The following is a 19276-nucleotide window of genomic DNA, read 5'->3' as shown; positions in this document are numbered from 1 at the left end:
CCAAGCAGGATTTTTCTTCCTCTGTCTTCAGCTGCTTACTCTTTTAAGGGAATAAAATGAAAGATAAGCAAGGGTTAGCAGGAAAGTCTCTCTGAAGATGACTTTCCAAAAGATTCAGTTCTGTTTCTCCTATCTTCCATGATTCTGTCTAAATTACATAAGTTCATGATTTTGACAGATTTCAGTCATCTCCATTCAATAGCAAACTCCATCCCTACCGATGGTCTACGTGGCCTTGGAAAAGTCATCTGAAGTCTTTGGACCTCAGCTGCCCTAGTCTAAAGGAGTTGGATAAAGCAGGAGGGGGTGGAGGGCGGAGACATGGGGTGGGAACAGCCTTCCAAAAAGGGGGCTTCTTCAACTGCTTTTTACGGTAAGGTGCTGAGAATACTATGGAAAGATGCTACAGGGAAGTTGTGAGAAGGCAGAGCCCAGAAGCAGCTAGCAAAAGTGGTCACAGGTTGTTCTTCCTTTGTGGGCTGATTTTCCTTGCAATCTACAGTGCTGGCCCCTCCCCTGCAGACCCAGCAGCCTGTGTTTTCAGGATAGAATGCTAGTCCACAAGCTTTTTCATCCTCTCAGCAAACATTTATCCAGCCCTGTGCTGTGAGCCACGCATGGTGCTGGGAGAGAGGACTGTAGTGGCTTATGGAGTCTCTATTCAGCCATTGGAATTTTTAGGTGCAAATAAAAGATTTAGTGATTTTCACCTTCTCCTAGCCACATTTTAGGAACAGAGTGTCTTTTAAGACCATCTTTTCTAACGTATCCACTTTAAAAATAACAAGGTTAAGGCCCAGAGAGGGAAAATTACTTGCCCCAGATCACACAACTCTTTGTGTCAAAACTAGGTCTGGAACGCAGGACTCTTAATCTTCTGCTTTTTATTACATTGCCCCGTATTGCTTAAAGGGCTACCCAGGGAATTCAGTTCACCAGGGAACATCTTGCCTCTCCAAACATTCTTGCTAACAAAGATCTTACTACACAAGTTTAGAAGATGTCACTATTGCAAATTCATAGCACTCATATTAACGGCAAAGCTAAAACATTCCTACCGTCACCCACCTCCAACTAATTAAAAAAGGAAGTGTTGTTGTTTTTGAAGTCTTGCCCTTCCAACCAACCTTGAAGTAATTTTAAATAGAGAATTTTAAATGAAAATTAAGGCAGTTTTGTGATAAAGTGTGCCTGCCTTTTGGTCTGGGGCACTCGTTGTGTGAGCTAGTCTTTCAAAGCTGCAGAAGTAATAAGTTGGCAGGATCTCACATAGGAGATAATAGATAAAAACCTACATGTCTGGTTTCAGGACCTCCAGGAAGCTATTGTTGCCCTTCTTCCTTCTTTCCCAGTTCTTTAATCACTTTCTGGCAGACACCTGCGGCCCCACTATAGAAGCTTCATCTCCTTGCTTACATCTGGGTCATGATAAATAAAAGTACCCCAGGAGGAATAAGTGCTTAGCAGTTATTAACAATTCATACTTAAATGTGAATGCTTTCAGAGTTGGCATTGAGAGATACAAGTGGGGAGAGGCATGCTGGCCAAGGGCGGCTGAGGGGTTTAGAGACGCATGATGGTGGAAATAGCAGATCAGGAAGACACAGAGACCCCCAGAAGATGAGCGTTTGACTGCCTTGTGGCTTTGCCTGTGACTGGGCTGGGGTCCTCAGAATGGAGGAAAAAAGGGAACTAGAGAATTTCTGCATGGGTTTTCCTGACAGAGCATGAACAAGATCTGCTTGGAATTCCTTGCACACCCACTGATATGGTTTGAATGTGTGCCCCTGTCAAATCTCGTGTTGAAATGTGATTCACAATGTTGGAGGCAGGGCCTGGTGGGAGGTGTTTGGGTCATGTGGTTCGTTGCCTCCTGAATGACTTTGTGCCCTCCCCATAGTAATGAGTGAGTTCTCACTCTGATAGTTCACAAGAGAGCTGTGGTTTAAAGGATCCTGGTTCCTCCTTTCTCTCTCTCTCTCTCGCTCCTGATTTTGCCATAGAAAGTGCCTGCTCCCATTTTGCTTTCCACTGTGATCATAAGCTTCCTGATGCCCTAACCAGAAGCTGAGCAAATGCTGGCATGACACTTGTACAGCCTGCAGGACCATCAGCCAATTAAACCTCTTTTCAATATAAATTACCCAGTCTCAGGTATTTCTTTACAGCAATGCAAAAACAGCCTAATACACCTGCATTGTGCAATCCAGCCTCCAGGCATGTGCATATGCCATCACTTCTGCCTGGATGGCCTTATCTACCACTTTGCATGAATAAACTCTCTTACATTTGAGGCTCATACTGGGCATTGTTGCTGCCCCAAATCCTTCCCTGAACCCTTAGGTGGGCTCCTTCTGGTCCCCACTCCACCCATGCTCTACCACTACTGCACTTCAGTGGTGACCTGGCCATCATCTCTTTACTTTTTGCTGCCTCTGTTGTGTGACAGCTTCTCAAGAGAGGGACTATGTCTCATTCATCACCACATCACTACATCCCTAGTCTCTGGAACCAAGCAGGGCCTTGGTGAAGATGCATATCTGGCTGTGTGGATCCACCCTGCCCAAGTGGCCAAGTGCCTGCATATGGTTGAGAATGGAGATAAAGCCTGCTGGCACTCCACATAGCCAAGAAAGCCCAAAACAGGACCTTATGAGTACCCTGAATTTTTTTAAAAGGCACATTTTTCACCATGGCTGACTAGAGGAAGGTGGCTGAAGAGAGCAAATGTGATTGGGTACATATGGCCTGTGGTTGACCACATGAGAACTTGAGCCCAGTGGCTAGGGTTTCTATACCCAGTCACAGCACTCTGTCACCCTCAGGGAAGACCCACCTGGCAGAACTGAAGAGTTCTATGTGGAGACGCAACCATAAAAATATTAGTTGGCACGTGAAGTTCTTGGCGTTGTTTATAGCTGCATTGACTTGAGGTTCTCCAGATGTCTTGATCCAAAATGAGCTCTCCATTCCCTGAACAACTCAAAATGGTGCACTTCTTTCAGGGCCTGTGCAGGGATGGAAGGTGAAGAAGAACAGCACAGAAACGGAGTGGGAAGTAGGAGTGGGGCCAGGATGTGAAGGAGTTTCCGGTTTAGATAAGGAAAAAGGAAACAAAAAGAGGAGGGAGAAACAACGTCCAAGTGCTACAGTCGGTGCTTGGTCCAGCCCGTCACACATGTCCCGAGCCCAGAGACTGATTCTGCATGTCTACAGTGGATTCAGGGAGCTCATTTGTTTCTTTGTTTGTTTAACAAGCTCCTTTGGTGATTCTACTGGACATCTCCCACTGTGGGTACCACCAGATCAGAAGCTGTCAGTCCTGACTGAACATTAGAATCACCTCGAGAACTTTGAGGGAAAATAATTCTGATGTCTGAGCCCTACCCCCAGATTAATTAAATCAGAATATCTGACAGTGGGGTCTGGGCATTCCAGTTTTTAAAATGCTTAGTTGAGTGGAATTTTCAAGCTCTAAAAATATACTTTGTTGACATATTATAAACTAGTAATTTTGCAAAAGCTTTTTGCATAAGTTCTCAGACGTACATGACCCTAATTAATAAACCTCAGGACTCAGATTTCATTTTAGTGTCATAAGCTTTTAATTTGTTATATTTGAGTGTGGGATTCATGAGTGATTATTGAAACCAACAGAGAGCTAGGATGACAGATTTTGGGATGTCTCTAAAGTCTTTCCAGACCAGCTTATCCTATAAGAGGCTATATTCAAAACTCAACATTCAGACAACCAGAACAGAAGGGCAGATAAGTAATAATTGAGGAATCTCAGCTATCTCAGGATCCCACACACCAACCTTTGTAGGAGTAGGAGAGCTCAATGTCAAGATATCCTTGTTTGGTATGAGGATTATAGGAATTTCAGGGTTATTCCTTAAATGTAGGGGGAATGGATTCATGATCAAGAGCTGCCATTAATTTCCATAGTATCTTGGATAACAAATAAAAAAAATGTCAAGGGAGGAAAGCAAAACTTTGACAGTGGCCTCATTAAGTGGAAAACATATTTCCTCTATTAAGATAGGGATTCTCCAAGGAAGGCTTAAGTGAGGAGACCTCTTCTTCAAATTAAGCCAATGTGGAAAGGAGTTGTGTTTATTTGAGGCTGTAGATTTGTATCGCTCTTTGGTTTCCTGTGTTTTGGTACATTTCTGAGGTGGAAGAATTCCAGCTTTCAGCTTTCCTGATCCAAGCATTGAGAGCCATAATCAGGTCTAAAGAATAGGATGACAGTACCTTAAATAGCTGTGAAAATGTTTCCGGATGTTGACAGAACACAAAGGCTTCCAATAAACTTCAATAGAAAACTTCCAGGAATCGGTCCCAGACCTGATCCCTCAGCTTCAACCATCTATATTCCTTGGGTTCCAGCCCTTCTCATCTTTGACTCTTGAACGACTTGAAAAAGGTGTCTGGTTGGAGGGTGTTGCTTTTCACAGAAATGCAATGGTCTTGTAAAGAACATACATGCATGTATCTATCATTGTACCAACAGTTAACCAAACATGAGTCACTTTTCCCTCTCTCTCTTCATAGTAAATGCATGACTGACCTAGTTTAGGAACACTCTCCTCTGGTCAATGAACTGTAGCTGTAGTTCTTCCTGTATTTGCTTTCTTTGTTGAATTTATTGCTTCATACACAAAACCCTGAACACTAGGTACTATTGAAGTTTTGTGCCATCAAAGACAGGTCTATTGAGTCTTTACCAAGGCATAGCATTTCATAAACAGAGTGTTTAACAAGCTCTTCCTAAATGTTGTTCTTCTCTGGCCATATGACAATAATCATAAATGTATAAAGGAAATACTATATGTTTTATACATATTGTTATCCAATTACATAACAACTCTGCCACCAATTTGAAGATAAGGGGCCTGAGGCTAAGTGTGTAGGTGAGTTGCCTGCTGAGTAACAAACCAGCCCAAAACTTAGTGGTTTTAAACAATGACAACACTTATTTTGCTCACAAACCTGCAGTTTGGCCAAGACTTGGTGAGAATGGCTAATTTTACTTCAGTAGATGTCATTTGGGACAAGTCAATACCTGGGGGCTGCAATAATCAGAAATTACATTCATTCTCTTGTGTGGTTGTTGAGGCAACCTGTCATCTGAAAACTTAGCTGAGACTATTAGCTGGAACACTACAGAGAACCTCTTCATGTGCTCTGGGTTTCCTCACAACATGGTGGCTAGGTTCCAGGGGCAAGCATACCAAAAGATACAGAGAGAGAGACATAGGCAGAAGCTGTATCACCCTCTATTACCTAATCTCCGAAGTCACACATTGTGTAACTTCCGCCATATTCCATTCACGCAGGCAGCCACAAAGGCCTGCCCTATTTTAAGAAGAAGGGAAATGTGGACTCCACCTCTAGCTGGGGCTGTGGAAAGGTTATGAAGGGCATACAGGATTGGAAATAGTGCTGCAGACATTTTTTCTGCTGGTTGGTGTCAGGGGAGGAATTTGAACCCAGGTCTGCATGGGTCTATACAATGCCCCTAACACTGTACCACAGTATTCTGTGTAGTTGAGAACTGAAATCTGCCTCTACTGCAATGGAATTTAGCTGTTAAATATTACACCTGGGCTAGTGAGCAGAAACAGCCAAACTTGGAGGCAGAGAGTGTGGACTCTGGGCTTTCCCAAGGCACAGTGCAGGTTTATAGTATTAACATATGAGAGCCATTCTGCCTTCCCAAGATTGGTGGAATCACTTGGAAGATATATCAAGGCCATCAAACTTATATTTGAGTACTTACAGGTTTCTGAGAGTAGATAAATAAATCACTGAGTCACATTCATGCTAACAGAGCATAGCAACTAGATTACTGGAAGGGCAGATCATTTAGTTTTGAAAAATAGTAATAACAAGGCATATTGTCTGACTTATAAGAAAACCTCAAGTATCTAGTAACTGGTGAGATATTTAATTGAAATGAGGCAAATTCTAGAATAACATATGACATTGGAATGAGATAGTCTAGGAGGTGGAACCAACAAGGGAGACTTGAGCCAAGCAAGCCCTATAGACTTTCAACATTTTCCCTTGTTTTCTTTCCTTCTCTGACTCTCCTTTCTACTTTTGTTTAAAGCTTAGGGTAAGTAGCATGTTTATAGGCCTAGAAGCCAGAGTTATTGCTGACTTGGGAAGGACAATCATGTTTTCAAGAGTAGATAAGTTCTCCAAAGAGCACCAAGCATGGAGGGGAAGAGTGGTGAGCTGAGAGGGCAAATACCAGAAAGAGGAGGATGTCAGCAAGAAGAATGAGGAAGAAAAAGGGGGCCACAGGCAGGGCCAGTGCATAACATGCAGTGCCTACTGCCAAAAGAAAATGAGGGATCTAGGCTCCAAAATTATTAAGAATTTCAGGATAGCAAGAGTAGAGCATTAAACTAAGTGTGGGGCCCCATTATTCAACTGCACAGACTGCCTGCCTGTAAAGCCGGCCCCTGCCTCCTAAGAGGCACCAAGTGGCAAGGGAGGCTGCAGATGGCCAAGCTTTAAGAAGAAAGGATAATCAAAAGTTTTAGCTATAAGACAAATATCAGGTAGGTGAAGACACAAAGGAAAAAAAATTGACTAACCCAGAAAGAGATTAAAAGACAACAATTTCAGAAGTTGTTAAACAGAAGCAGAGCTGGCAAGAGGTTTAAAAGAAACCCATTCATTTATTCAAATAGTGGGACATGAAAGAATAGGAAAGAAGCCACGTGGGAGTAGAAAGAAGGGGCTGGGAGAAGGGGCAGTGGTGTTGAGTTGGAAAGGGCAGTTCTTTCTCAGAGAGTGTGTCTTGAAGTACGGGAGGATGAATATACACTCAGTGGTGGATGGACGTAAAGCTCAAGGCAGGCTGAAGGACAGACACTCCAACAGGCCACAAACACAGTGGCATTGTGCAACATACAAAGTTGTAGGTGGCCTTGGGCCCAAAGCCACCATCAAACCAGGCTAGTTATACATCAAAGGCACCACTGGACCCTGCTCACTTAGAGATGTAAACCAAGGAGCCTGCTAAGTCTGGAGCTTACTATGAGTTCTTTTGGAAGGGGACATGTACACAACTATATTCAATTGTTTACAAAACCATCTGGTGAGCTAAGGTGCAGATGACAGATACTGAATTAACAGGTTACCTGAATCAAGTAAAATGTTTTTGCCAGGCGTAATGGTTAACTTTATGCATCAACTTGGCTGGGCCATAGTGCCCGGATATTGACCAGACATTATTCTGGATGCTTCTGTGAAGGTGCTTTTTTTTTTTTTTTTTTTGATGACATTAATATTCAAATTGGTGGATTTTGAGTAAAGCAGATTGCCTTCTATAGTGTGGGTGGGCCTCATAGAGAAAAAGACTGGTCCCCTCCTCTGAAGAAGAGGGAATGCTGCCAGCAGACAGTCTTTGGATTCGAACTGCGGCTCTTCCCTGGGGTTTCAGCCTGCTGGCCTACCCTGCAGATTCTGAACACACCAAGCCTCCAGAACTGTGTGAGCCTGTTCCTTAAAATAAATCTCTCAATCTTCACACTCCAACTGGTATGTATTTGTATTTATATACATATACATATATGTAATGTTATTATAATGTATTCTATTAAAATAAGATGTGTATATGTTTCTCCATATATAGTAGATATAACAGGATATGTGTGTGTGTATATATATGTACATATGTGTGTGTGTGTGTATATATATATATAAATACACACACACACACACACATACATATTGTGCTGGTTCCGTCTCTGGCGAACTCTGACCAGCATACCTAGAATTCTTCATATCACAATGTACAGGGATCAGTCTACATAGAGCTGATTCAGCCCATATGTTAAACTTTAGATAAATGTTGAGGGTCTCTGTAGCCTCAAATGTATACCTGTTACCTGTTTCTTGAATGAAAAATGCCTGGGTAACCCCAGTGAATTAGGCCTTTTGTGGCTTCTGTGAAAGAGAATGTTGATTTCTTCAAGAGCAGACCTCTCTGTCCTCATGTGGACCACGTACCACCAAGTCCCATCCCTGCTAATTGAAGTCTTACCAGCCAAATTGTTGGAAGGATAGACCGTTTGGTGTTAAAAAAAAAAAATAGTCACAACTAGAAATGTTGTCTGACTTACACTAACTAATTAAAAATGGACAGCTGGAAATATTATTAAGAAGAAAGCTTCTTTGTCTAAGCAGTTTAGATGAGTTATTATGTTTAAAGAAAGTCCTCGTCGTGTGGCCTTTGCCACTTTGCCACTCTTTTCTGAAGGACAACAGCCAACGTGGTCTGCTCAAAGCTGGAAGTCAGGAGTTAGAGAGACCTGATTCTGCTGTGGGAACTGGCTGTGCTACCATGGGCAATTCATTCAACCTTTCTGGGCCTATTTCTCTACCAGTAAAAAGAAAGAGCTGGAGTACAGCATTCCTGAGGTCAGATACACCCCTACTGTTGTATAATTTTTATCTGTACACTTAACAAAATTATTTAATCACTTGAGTCCTCAGGGACAAGTTTCATGGGCGACAGCAACAAAAAGTGGGAATGTGACGTAAATGGTGACTTAATTATCTTTCTTGAGAAAACTGAGGTTTCCTTCCTAATACTTCATCCAGGACTTAACCTTGCCAGGTTTTTAAAGAAATCAAAGGTCATAAAAATCTTACATTTTGAAATAACAGACATTTAAGCATCTGAGGTAGTCTGGGTCCAATCAGGAGTGAGAAACTACATGGTAGGTTAAACAGGAGAAATTCAACATGAAGTATTACATAAGATAAAAGAGTAACCATGACATATAAGGAAACTCTCTATAGTACCCTAGGGCTGAGGGAGAGGAGCCAGGGAAGGACAAACTTAGAAGCTGTTCGCAACCTGGCACAGAAGTTCACTGGTTTGGTCAGGCCAGAGCTGGTGTGGAGTTGCTGAGCAAGCAATAGGCCACGCCCCAGAGTTCAGGCAGGGAACAAGCAATCAGCATCGGTACAGCGTGCAGCAGGATCCAGGTGTCAGTGGAGAAGAAGGCCTTCAGGACACATGGGGCTTGCAAAGGAAGGGACCAAGCTATGTGGACACCCTGGCCATAGGCCAGCTGGATATAGGCTTAATGGGGGCTTTGGTTTCTGTGTCAAGAGTGCTGGAAAGGTTATTACCAGGCTGAGGCTACGAGGTGCCAGGTGGGTTGCATGCTGAGCCTATAGCTGGGGTGGCTCCACTGCGTCCTGTCACAGCTACACCGTCCACCCCCAGCCCACACCACAGTCAGCAAGAAAACCTCTTCCTCCTGCAGTGCCCGTCTAGTTCTCCTTGGTGAGAAAGCCTAACTTTGTACTCACTTTAAAGGAGAAATGTTTAAAGAAATTCCCCATTCTCACAGAGCATATATTCAAGGGTGCATTGCAGCTGAAAGGCAGTAAGTTGATAACTGACACATCTATCAAGCTTCAATGTCATCTGGTCACTTTCTACAATTTCTTCTTGGATCCTCTCTGAACGATTCCTCCCACTTCCGGACTTGGGTACCCTCGAGTGACTTTTGGCCAATTATCAGCTTTCCCTTCATTATCTGTAGACCAAGAATTACATACCTGGTGTGTCCATGGAACGTCTTAAAGCAATGGTTCTCCAATGTTGTTCATAGACTTCTGGGGTCCCTAAAAGGCTTTCAGGGGTTTTAAGAGGTCACAACTATTTTTAGAGTTACATCAAGATGGTATGCTTCTCTCTCTGGAATTGGCATTTCGTGGGTAAATTCACTGGTGTTTCAGCACAAATCCAAGCAGTGGCATAAGTGGTACTAGCCAGTCATGCATATGCAGAAACAAAAACAAAAACAAAAACAAAAAACAGCGTCAATTATGAATGTCCTTGATGAAGCATTAAAAATTATATAATGTTATTAAATCTCAACTTTTGCATACATGTCTTCTAAACATTCCGGTTGATGAAATGGGAAATGCACATAAGCTCTTTGGCTGCATTCCAAAGTCTGATGGTTGTGAAAGGAAAAGCACTTGTATGATTGAGTTGCCAGCTGAACCAGCTGCCTCCCTCACAAAGCAGTTTTTACTTAAAAGGGCAACTGGCTGACACACCGTGCTTACTCAGACTTAGTATTTGTCAGTATTTGCTATAGCCTGGGAGGCAGAAGTTGCAATGAGCTGAGATTGCGGCACTGCACTCCAGCCTGGATGACAGAGCAAGACTCTGTTTCAAAAACAACAACAACAACAAAAGCCCCATATACCCCAACTAAATACCAAGAGATTAAATGTGGAAGCCAACTTCTATTAAGCCAGATGTTAAAGATTTCGTAAAAATATAAAACATTGCCACTTTTGCTAAATTTCTTTTATTTTTAGAAAATATTGTTATTTTATGTTTATGTTAATAGACACATTAATTATAGCATTTTTATAAATATTTAGATTCGGCTTTATCTTACAACACAGTAAATATCAATAACTATCATCCACATAAATAAAACCTTTCTGGGATCCTCAACAATCTTTAAAAGCATAAAAGAGTTCGAAGACTAAAATGTTTGAGAACCACAGTCTTAAACAAATCTCCATTTTCCACTTAAATTTACAAAATTGCAGGAAGTTATAGGTGCAATGGTTGAGGCCAAGAGGAGATAATTTACCTAAGGTCATTCACATGGTGAAGTAGAGGCAGAGATGGGTCTAGAACCACAGTCTCCGGCTAGTGTGCTACATAACTCAGGCTAGCCATGTATGTATGTATGTAGTACGTATGCATGTATTTTAGGATGCTTTTCAGAATGCCAGTGAGATAATTTTGAGATCCTCAAGCCACAAAAAGGGAGGGACATCACCCTCCCCTCAATGTGCATCCTTTTAAATAGGCACTGAATATGAAGTAAGTTTCAGGTGCCTGTGCTTGTTGCTGCTGAAGATAAACAAAATAAAACATCAACTATGTTTTGAGGGAGCTAAGCTCATAGTATGTGGAGAGAGATCATATGAAAGGCAATATATAATAGCATATAATACGAAGTATCAAGCATATAACATGAAGTACAATCATACAGCTTATATAATTACTTTATGCTACTAGTACTGGTATCATCGTATGGAATATTATATGTGGTATGATATTTTATAATAAGTTGTTATATGCACTGTAGAGAACAGGAAGTACTTTGGGATTATAGCTGGCAATTGTGTTCAAAGCAGAATCTTGACCTTGGGAAGTTTGCCAATAGCTGTTAATATATATATATAATCGTCTTTTGACGCTTCCCTTATTGCATTAGTTTCCAAGAAATTGCTATACACAGTATAGCTGAAAGCAGCAGAAATTGATTCTCTTACAGTTCTGGAGGCCAGAAGTTCAAAATCAAGGTGTGGGCAGGGCCAGCCTCTCTCCAGAGGCTCCGAGGAAGAATCCTTCCTTGTCTCTTCTAGCTTTTGGTGTCTGCCACCAATCCTTGGCATTCGTTGGCTTGTAGATACATCACTCCAATCACTGCCTTCATCTTCACATGACTTTGTCCTCTGCATGTCTGTGCCCAAAGTTCCCTCTTTTTGTAAGGACACCAGCCATGTTTAGAGCCCATTCTAATCCAATATGACCTCATCTTAAAGTTGATTCCACCTGCAAAGACCCTGTTTCCCAGTAAGGTCCCATACACACATTCCAGGGGGACATGAATTTGGGGGAACATGATTCCACCTAGGACACTGCTTTTGTGCCGGTCCCTGGCCCCCATTGCTCAAAATCTCTCTGGAACAAAGTCCACCTGGGTTTCCCCTCACACTTTTCAGGATGTGGGGTCCAGCTGAACCCCACCTGGTTCTTCTCTGTTGATGTTTCAGGTGGTTGTCACAGCTCATCACATATAACCCATGAGTTTAACAAACTATTTCTTAGGGCCACAAGGCTGTTGGGGTTTGAGGGGGAATAGAGGAAGCTGAAAGAGGGACACCCAGACAGTGGAAGTAAATGGTAGCATCCTCGCATATTTCTATTGGCCTTTGACAATTTTTGTTTACTAAACCTAGAATCGTAGTTTAATATAAGATTAATAAGACATAATGAAAATGTAGGGAGCCATGAAGGACACCATGCCCTAAGCTCCAGGCAGAGCTGATTGCACATGGACCAGAGGATGCCCATAAAATTCAACACCAGCCCTCGCAGCACCGGGGGAGGACCTGTCACCTGGCTGGACCCTCAGGCTGGCTCCAGGAATGGCAGCTCAGAGCACTGGATCTCTAGCCAGACCACCTTGGTTCATCCTGGCTTCACCACGATGATAACCTTAGGCCTCTGTTTCACATTTGTAAGAGCTGAAAATATCCCTCTTTACAGGCTTCTCATGAGAAATAAACAAGTTAATAATATAGGTAAATCCTTTAGAACAATGCCTGACAATATAGACATAAGTTATTGTTAATATTATTATTATATGAATTTTTTTATGTAGTTGATAAATCCACTATTTTGCTAGTTCCTCCTTCAAGTCCCTTACCCTCCCACCACCACCACCAGAGGAAAACAGGTAACAGTATATGGATCTGGCTTCTGTTTTTATTTTTGCTTTTTTTTCAATTCTCCTCTTGTTACTTCCACCATTCCTGGCCCTGGGGGAATTCTTCCTGTGTCGGGATGTCTTACAGGACCCAGAACCTGGTACCTGTCAAGTGCTTTTTGAGAAGTTCCTAGGGAACTTACATCATAAACTCGAGTTAGGACCAAGCTATTATTAAATTGGTAGCCACCTGTCTGAGCATGTTTTATTGGTAACTTTAGCTCCGTGGGCAGGTGTAGTGTCCACACTGTGCTCTCCCACCTTTCCCATTTTATATAACAGAGTCCGTGCTCTCTCAAGACTCAGGGGTGGGTCTGTTTCCAGCACTGGGGAAAAGTGAGAACTGTATAGGGAGTGGGGCTTTTGGTGTAGTTAAGAGGAAGGTAAAATAACTGTAATTTCATAGCAATTACATACAGCGAACTGTCAAAGGTTCCAGTTTTCCATTATAAACCTGAGCCCCTGCTGGGAGCAACTTGCAAGGTAGAAAAAAGTGCATAATGAGGTTCTAATGTATGAAAGAAGGCATCGCTGCCTCCCCACCTGAATGCCGCAGCAGCAAAACAAACCTCAAGGGGGAAAACCGTGCTGAGCTTTGGGAATGCATTTGTTTTCTCCCTTTCTTTTGAAAAAACAAAAACAAAAACAAAAACAAAACCTCAGGAAGCCCCCATTCCTGGATGTTGGTTGGATTGTTTACAGCTTTGCACGAGTCTTCATACCCAGGCCCACACATGCCCTCCCTGTCAGTGGAATCCCCTGCCAGGCCACCTGCAGGGGCCATGGTTTCCAGGGCAGCCAACATCAGAGTCTGGAGCAAATGGGTTATTTCTTCCTCTAAGTACTATGTTGGCAGCCAATAAACCACCCAATGGAAATGAATTCTACAGAGACCAATTCCCCAACCTTTTTTGTTTGTTCATAGGTTTGCTTGAAATTAATTCTTTATGAAATTCATGGATCTGCAGCCCACTCAGAAGTGCAGTAAAGATAGACTTGTTTTTCAGACCTAAAAAAGCCTATTATTTTGAGGAAGGGAAATGAAATGACAGAAGCGCAGAACACCCAATAATAATGCTGTTATTTTTACATGGGTTCCTGTCTTATCCCCAAGCCCACCCTACAGAAGGCCATAAGCTCCTTGGAGGAGTTCAGTTTTGAATCTCCTGGGCAATTTTCTCTAGTGCCTTGCACGTAACTGATAGTCAATATGTATTTGTTGAGTAAAAGTGTAATTTAACAAATGAATGGCTTATTGACAGTGAAGGCCAAGTACTAGCCAGAACTAAGTGGCGTATTGATTAAAACCTTGAGCTTCCTGATTAGCCTCCATATAGGGAGATGGGATCAAAGTCTGAGATATTTGTATTCATGACATCCCTGTGGTGTGAACCAAGGACCAGGGGCTGGGGGAGGGCAAACTACAGAGGACAATATTTTGGCTAGGTAGCTGAAGGAAAGCATTTCTAACTGTTAGAGCAATCCTCAGAATGAACTGCTTTGAGTTATATTAATACAAATGACTGGTCAGTGGAGATATTCAAGCAGAAACTAGATGATTACTTGGGGGTGTAGAAGTTGGCATTCCAACATCATTTGTATCAGACTAAGTGATGTTGCAGGTCTACTTTTACCACAAGATGCCAGGGTTCTATGATTTCATAAAGTTATGATTTTGCATTTCAGTTCAGCAAGTATTTATTGAGCCCTTACATGGTGCCAGGCATTGTCCTGCATGGACATTAAGAAGACAAAGATGAATAATATCAGGCTACTGCCCTTTGAAGTTGCTGGGACATGGTTTTAGTAAGGTCTCCTCAGACCTGCATTTGGGCGTTACAATCTTATGTTCCCTGTGCTAATTGCACCTGCCCACTCAGGACACTGGTTCTCTTCTTTCCAGGCTGGAATCGATGGGGAAAGCATTGGCAACTGTCCATTCTCTCAGCGCCTCTTCATGATCCTCTGGCTGAAAGGAGTCGTGTTCAATGTCACCACTGTGGATCTGAAAAGGTAAAGTACATTGCATAAACGAGGAGTATGTTTAGCTGCACGAACAGAGAACCTTCCATGAAGGAGGGTAAAAGCCTCCCTTGGCTCCCAGCAGCCCCTTGCTCACACTTCATTGTCCAAAACTGTGTCTCAGGGTCCAGTCTTAGCTACAAGAGAGTCTGCAAAGGCAAGTATTTCACTTGGTGCCACGCGCTTCACTGACCTGATTAGCAAGTTTCCATTAGCAAAGAAGAAGGAAGGAATGGGCACTGGCATTGCAGCTAAGTGTCCAGTGCACAGATGGGCACAGACATCTAAAAATACAGGATTAGTCATTTCAGTAGTACTAAGGCCATCATCTGTGGGACCCTAGCAAGACTTCAGGTGTGAGAGTCTGAGTCTTCAGAGAGTTGTGATCCAGACCCTTTCCCATGCTATGTTCCCAGCTGTAGAAGTCCTCAGTGTGACAGCTCTAGATTACAGGCTTGGGTGGAAAGTAGCTACTGTTCTGTTTTTAGAGTACCGTTTAATGACTTACAAACACCAGGAACCACACTCTTTTCACTCCTACAGAATGTATTCTGTTTTCTATCTTCCACCTGTTGTTTAAATGTGGAACAGCTCGAGGCTCCCCCATGAGTGTTCATCTTCTGCCTCTACCTTCATCCCTGGTGAGCTTGACATATTCTCCTTGTCATCTTTATATGAATTATTCTACACCCAGAGCCCTGCTCTCATCCAGATATTTTCACTTGGATGTTCTGTTATCATATATGTCTAACATTGTATACATCAATTTGTATCCTTTTCCTATGAGTTGAGCTCTTCCTGAACTCCTTTTTTCTTCTATTTTCTTTTTCTTTTTATATATTTATTTATTTATTGAGACAGAGTCTCACTCTGTCACCCAGGCTGGAGTGCAGTGGTGCGATCTCAGCTCACTGCAACCTCTGCCTCCTGGCTTTAAGCAATTCTCTGCCTCAGCCTCCCGAGTAGCTGGGATTACAGGCACGTGCCACCACGCCAGGCTAATTTTTGTATTTTTAGTAGAGACGGGGTTTCACCATGTTGGCCAGGCTGTTCTTGAACTCTTGACCTTGTGATTCACTCAACTCTGCCTCCCGAAGTGCCGGGATTACAAGCGTGGGCCACCGCGCCTGGCCTTTTTCTTCTATTTTCTAGGCACTAAACACTTCCTGCTCCTTTCTATTGCTGCTTTCATTGTTGATCAGTAGCCAAGTCTAGAGCATTCTCTTATTGCACTCTCTCTTCCTCCAAACTCTCTTTTTCATTCTCAAAGCCTACAACTGGTTCAAGTCTCACCACTGCCATCCTGATAGTCTCATTGTTCTTCAAACTGGTCTTCCAGGTTCACACGTTCTCTCTCTCTTTTTCTCTCTGTCTGGCCCATCCTTTATGTGATTCTAAGGTTATTCTTCCTAAAATAATGCTTTCATCAGGCCACTTTCATGCACAGGAAACCTTTGATGTTTCCCATTGTCCACGGACTTGAGGCATCCAAAGCCGATCTGTCTTTTCCTTCATTCTTCCCAACACTCTTTCCCAACACTTCTCACTGTGACCTATCTACTCTGTCAGGCTGGTCTGCCTTCTGCTGTTCTTCTTCATTTGATCCTCTATCCCTTGGCTGAGCTGCATCCTCTGTCTAAAACAGGCCCTCTCTTCCTTCTTGTCCCTGGCCTCAGGCTCAGCTTCAGCCCCACCCCCTCTGTGAGGCCATCTCATACCCATCCCCTCACACTCACAAGCACACCTATCAACCCAGCCTCCCTCCAGAATCACCCAGCACCTGCTGTCTATGTTGCCTTGTGTCGTTATTCAGTGTTTCATCAAGTTATGAGGTTTGCACCCCTAATGCTTTACAGCTGGTGAGAGCTTTCTCATTAAATAATAATAATAATAATAATAATGTATAATCCTTGAAGGAGGTCTTACTACTCTGTGTTATTTGAGAAATAACTGAGACAGATATATTTAAATGACATGCCCAAGATGCCAACTAGAAATTAGAGGGGCTAAAAACTCCATCTGCTTGGTTCAAAAACTATGCTCTCCATAATACATCAGTTATGAAGTTTGTTTCATCTTTCAAATGAGACCTTAAGTCCCTCAAGGACAGACCGGGATCGGGTTTTAAGTTTCTTTGTATCCTTCATAGCAACCAGCTTTTCAAAGGTCCTCAACTACTATCTGTCAAATAAATGAACTTGCATCCACTATGCAATTAGTGTCTGCGATAACTAAAGAGAGTAGCAGACTTCTGAAAGAGCAGCTTCCTTCAGTGGAGAATTGGAGGTGTTTGGATTGCCATGTGTGAGAGAGGACTTGTATGTCTGCTGGAGAAGAGAGTGGGAGAGGGAACTACCTCTGCCCGCGTGCTTCAGATGGTTTGGTTCCTCCTTCACACGAACACACCTGGTCCAGCCAACACCCCTTTGACGCAGGCCAGGCAAGTAGCACCACTCCATTTTTCCAGATAAGAAAACTTTCTTACTGTCCCCCCCACCCACCAACACACACAGTAATTTCTAAGAAAACTGATTTATTTTCCTGGTACCACCCTTTAGTGACTGAATAATCTTGAACTTTCAGAGCCTTGGTTTCCTCACCTGTACAATGGAGACAGTGTGTTTTTAATCAATAGGATTATGGTGAGGATTTATTGAGGCAGGCCATGTAAAACATTTGCTATCAGTCCTGTACCTGACTCATAGCAAGAACCCCATGTGTGTTGGCTATTCTTAGAATTATCACTGGGTTCCTGGAGCTGGCAATCCAGTAAGGAAAAGAAGACCGATACTCATTACACAGTTCATAAATCATACCTGGCAATATGTCATCCAATGCTAATGATATAGTCTCAACTATAAATGCTGAAGCAGGGTCAACAAAGACAGAGGGCAGCAACTCTAGCTAAGCATTGGTGGCCGCAGGCAGTACTTTCCAAGGACGTCTGACTCCAGTGGCCATGATTCTCTAGAGTCCCAGGAAGAAACCCACCGCCACCACCACAACACATTTCTGTATCTTTAAGCCACAGAGCGGTGACTGAGAGCACACATGTTGCTGCCTTGTGTCAGCTCTAAAAACCAGGAGCAAATAAAGAATGTCCTTTCATTGTCTAAAATGAGGGACATGCACAAAGTAAACAAAGGGACTAAGTAAATTAGATTTTAAAAATACTTTCCGTCTCAATTGTCTGAGTTCCAAGTGCCTCAGAATGCAGCTGGAGAGCGTGTGTGTTTGGGGAGGGACATGGGAGTAGCACAGTAATTGAAATTCTTCTCTTCCCCTCCCAAACTGATTACGCCAGGAATTTGTTTCATTACAGACTCCTCTACCCCCACTGTTTACTTTTTTACAGTTTCTGCGTTTAATGTTTTCCACTCCCGACTCCCACAAGAAATGTGGCATTCTCAGAGAGAGCATTTGGGGTGAATCCGATGTTCCAGCTCTGTCTTGGAAGTCGCCACCATTTTCTCTCCTCTTCCCTACATTATTTTAGTATAAGCCTCCCCTTTCCCATTTTCCCCAATCTGCCAGCCCTTCTTCCCCCTCACTTTGCTCCATTCTTGCTCTTGCATTCTGACCAGCTGGCACAGACACAGAAGCACACTCCTGGATATTAACAGGACCTAGCCGTGTCAAACACAAGGCCACTTTCCTTTCCACTGCACTTGGCCTTCCTGCAGGTAGTCAGTGTGCTCCCCAGTGCACACCAGAAACACCACTTAGCACTGCTGTGGGCTAAGTGCAGAAAGTTCAATTAATTGCTCAGTTAATTAATTGTTCATTCATTTGATTGGGGCTGTGTTCCAGAATTTCACCCACTTCTCTATCATCTAGGACTTTCTTTCAGGATAATTTAGGACTTTTGGGTCTCCTCTTTCCCAGCGGAGAGAAATGCGCTGTTGCTTTGGTTATCTTGGATTTCTTTAAGTGTCTGACCCAGAAACCAACAGGCACACCAAAGAGCTGTCTGTCTTCTTAGGGACCAAATTTGCTGCCTATTACATATATATGTATATGTTACCTAAAAGATCCTACCGGGCCCAGCAAAGTTTGCTATAAAAAGAAATAACTTTCACAAACCAAGTGTTCTATTTGAATACAATCACAAAGCAGAAGTTGCATTTACTTAGAAAATAAATTGTTTTTAACTTAAGATAGCATTTAAGTAACCCCATAATTTTTAAAAAATAGGCACAATTTCTGACTCCTAGATTTTTGATTTATGTATGTTGAACAGAATTTTTAAATATTTAAAGAAAAATAACTTCTTTCTAGTAAACCTAGAACCATCATAAGTCATATTTTGAGAACAGTAGATGCTTGAATTAAGGTAGATTATGGTGGAGCACGAGTACTGTAGCAGTGGAGTTGCCTGCTGGTCCTCCCCACATTCAACTGAAAGCTGAAAGCCTTCATAACTGGATTGAAGTTTTTACCAATGTCAGACCAACATTTGATTTCTAATTTTGCGCTACAATCACTCATTTTTAAATTTAAAATATATGAGTTTTTGTTGTTGTTGTTTTGAGACCGAGTCTCACCCTGTCCCCCAGGCTGGAGTACAGTGGTGACATCAATGGCTCACAACTGCCTTGAACTCCTGGGCTCAAGCAATCTTCCTGCTTCAGTCTCTCAAGCAGCCGAGACTGCAAGCACATGCCTCCATGCCCAGCTAATTTTTGTGT

At 42.7% G+C, this 19276-nt stretch overlaps 1 protein-coding gene across 3 annotated transcripts in view; it reads left to right on the top strand.

The window, feature by feature from the left end:
- The window catches only part of CLIC5 (chloride intracellular channel 5), a 182723-nt gene that overhangs the window by 113501 nt on the left and 49946 nt on the right, over positions 1-19276 (top strand). For all 3 annotated transcript variants that reach the window (XM_011986850.1, XM_011986851.1, XM_011986852.1), the window contains exon 2: positions 14470-14579. In XM_011986850.1, the coding sequence (XP_011842240.1) occupies positions 14470-14579 (110 nt within the window). The remainder of the gene's footprint in view (positions 1-14469; positions 14580-19276) is intronic.

This window comes from Mandrillus leucophaeus, unplaced genomic scaffold (assembly GCF_000951045.1).
Source record: "Mandrillus leucophaeus isolate KB7577 unplaced genomic scaffold, Mleu.le_1.0 Scaffold3, whole genome shotgun sequence".
Lineage (NCBI taxonomy): Eukaryota > Metazoa > Chordata > Mammalia > Primates > Cercopithecidae > Mandrillus > Mandrillus leucophaeus.
Note: the sequence above shows the minus strand (reverse complement) of the source record. Positions and strands in the feature narration are given on the sequence as shown.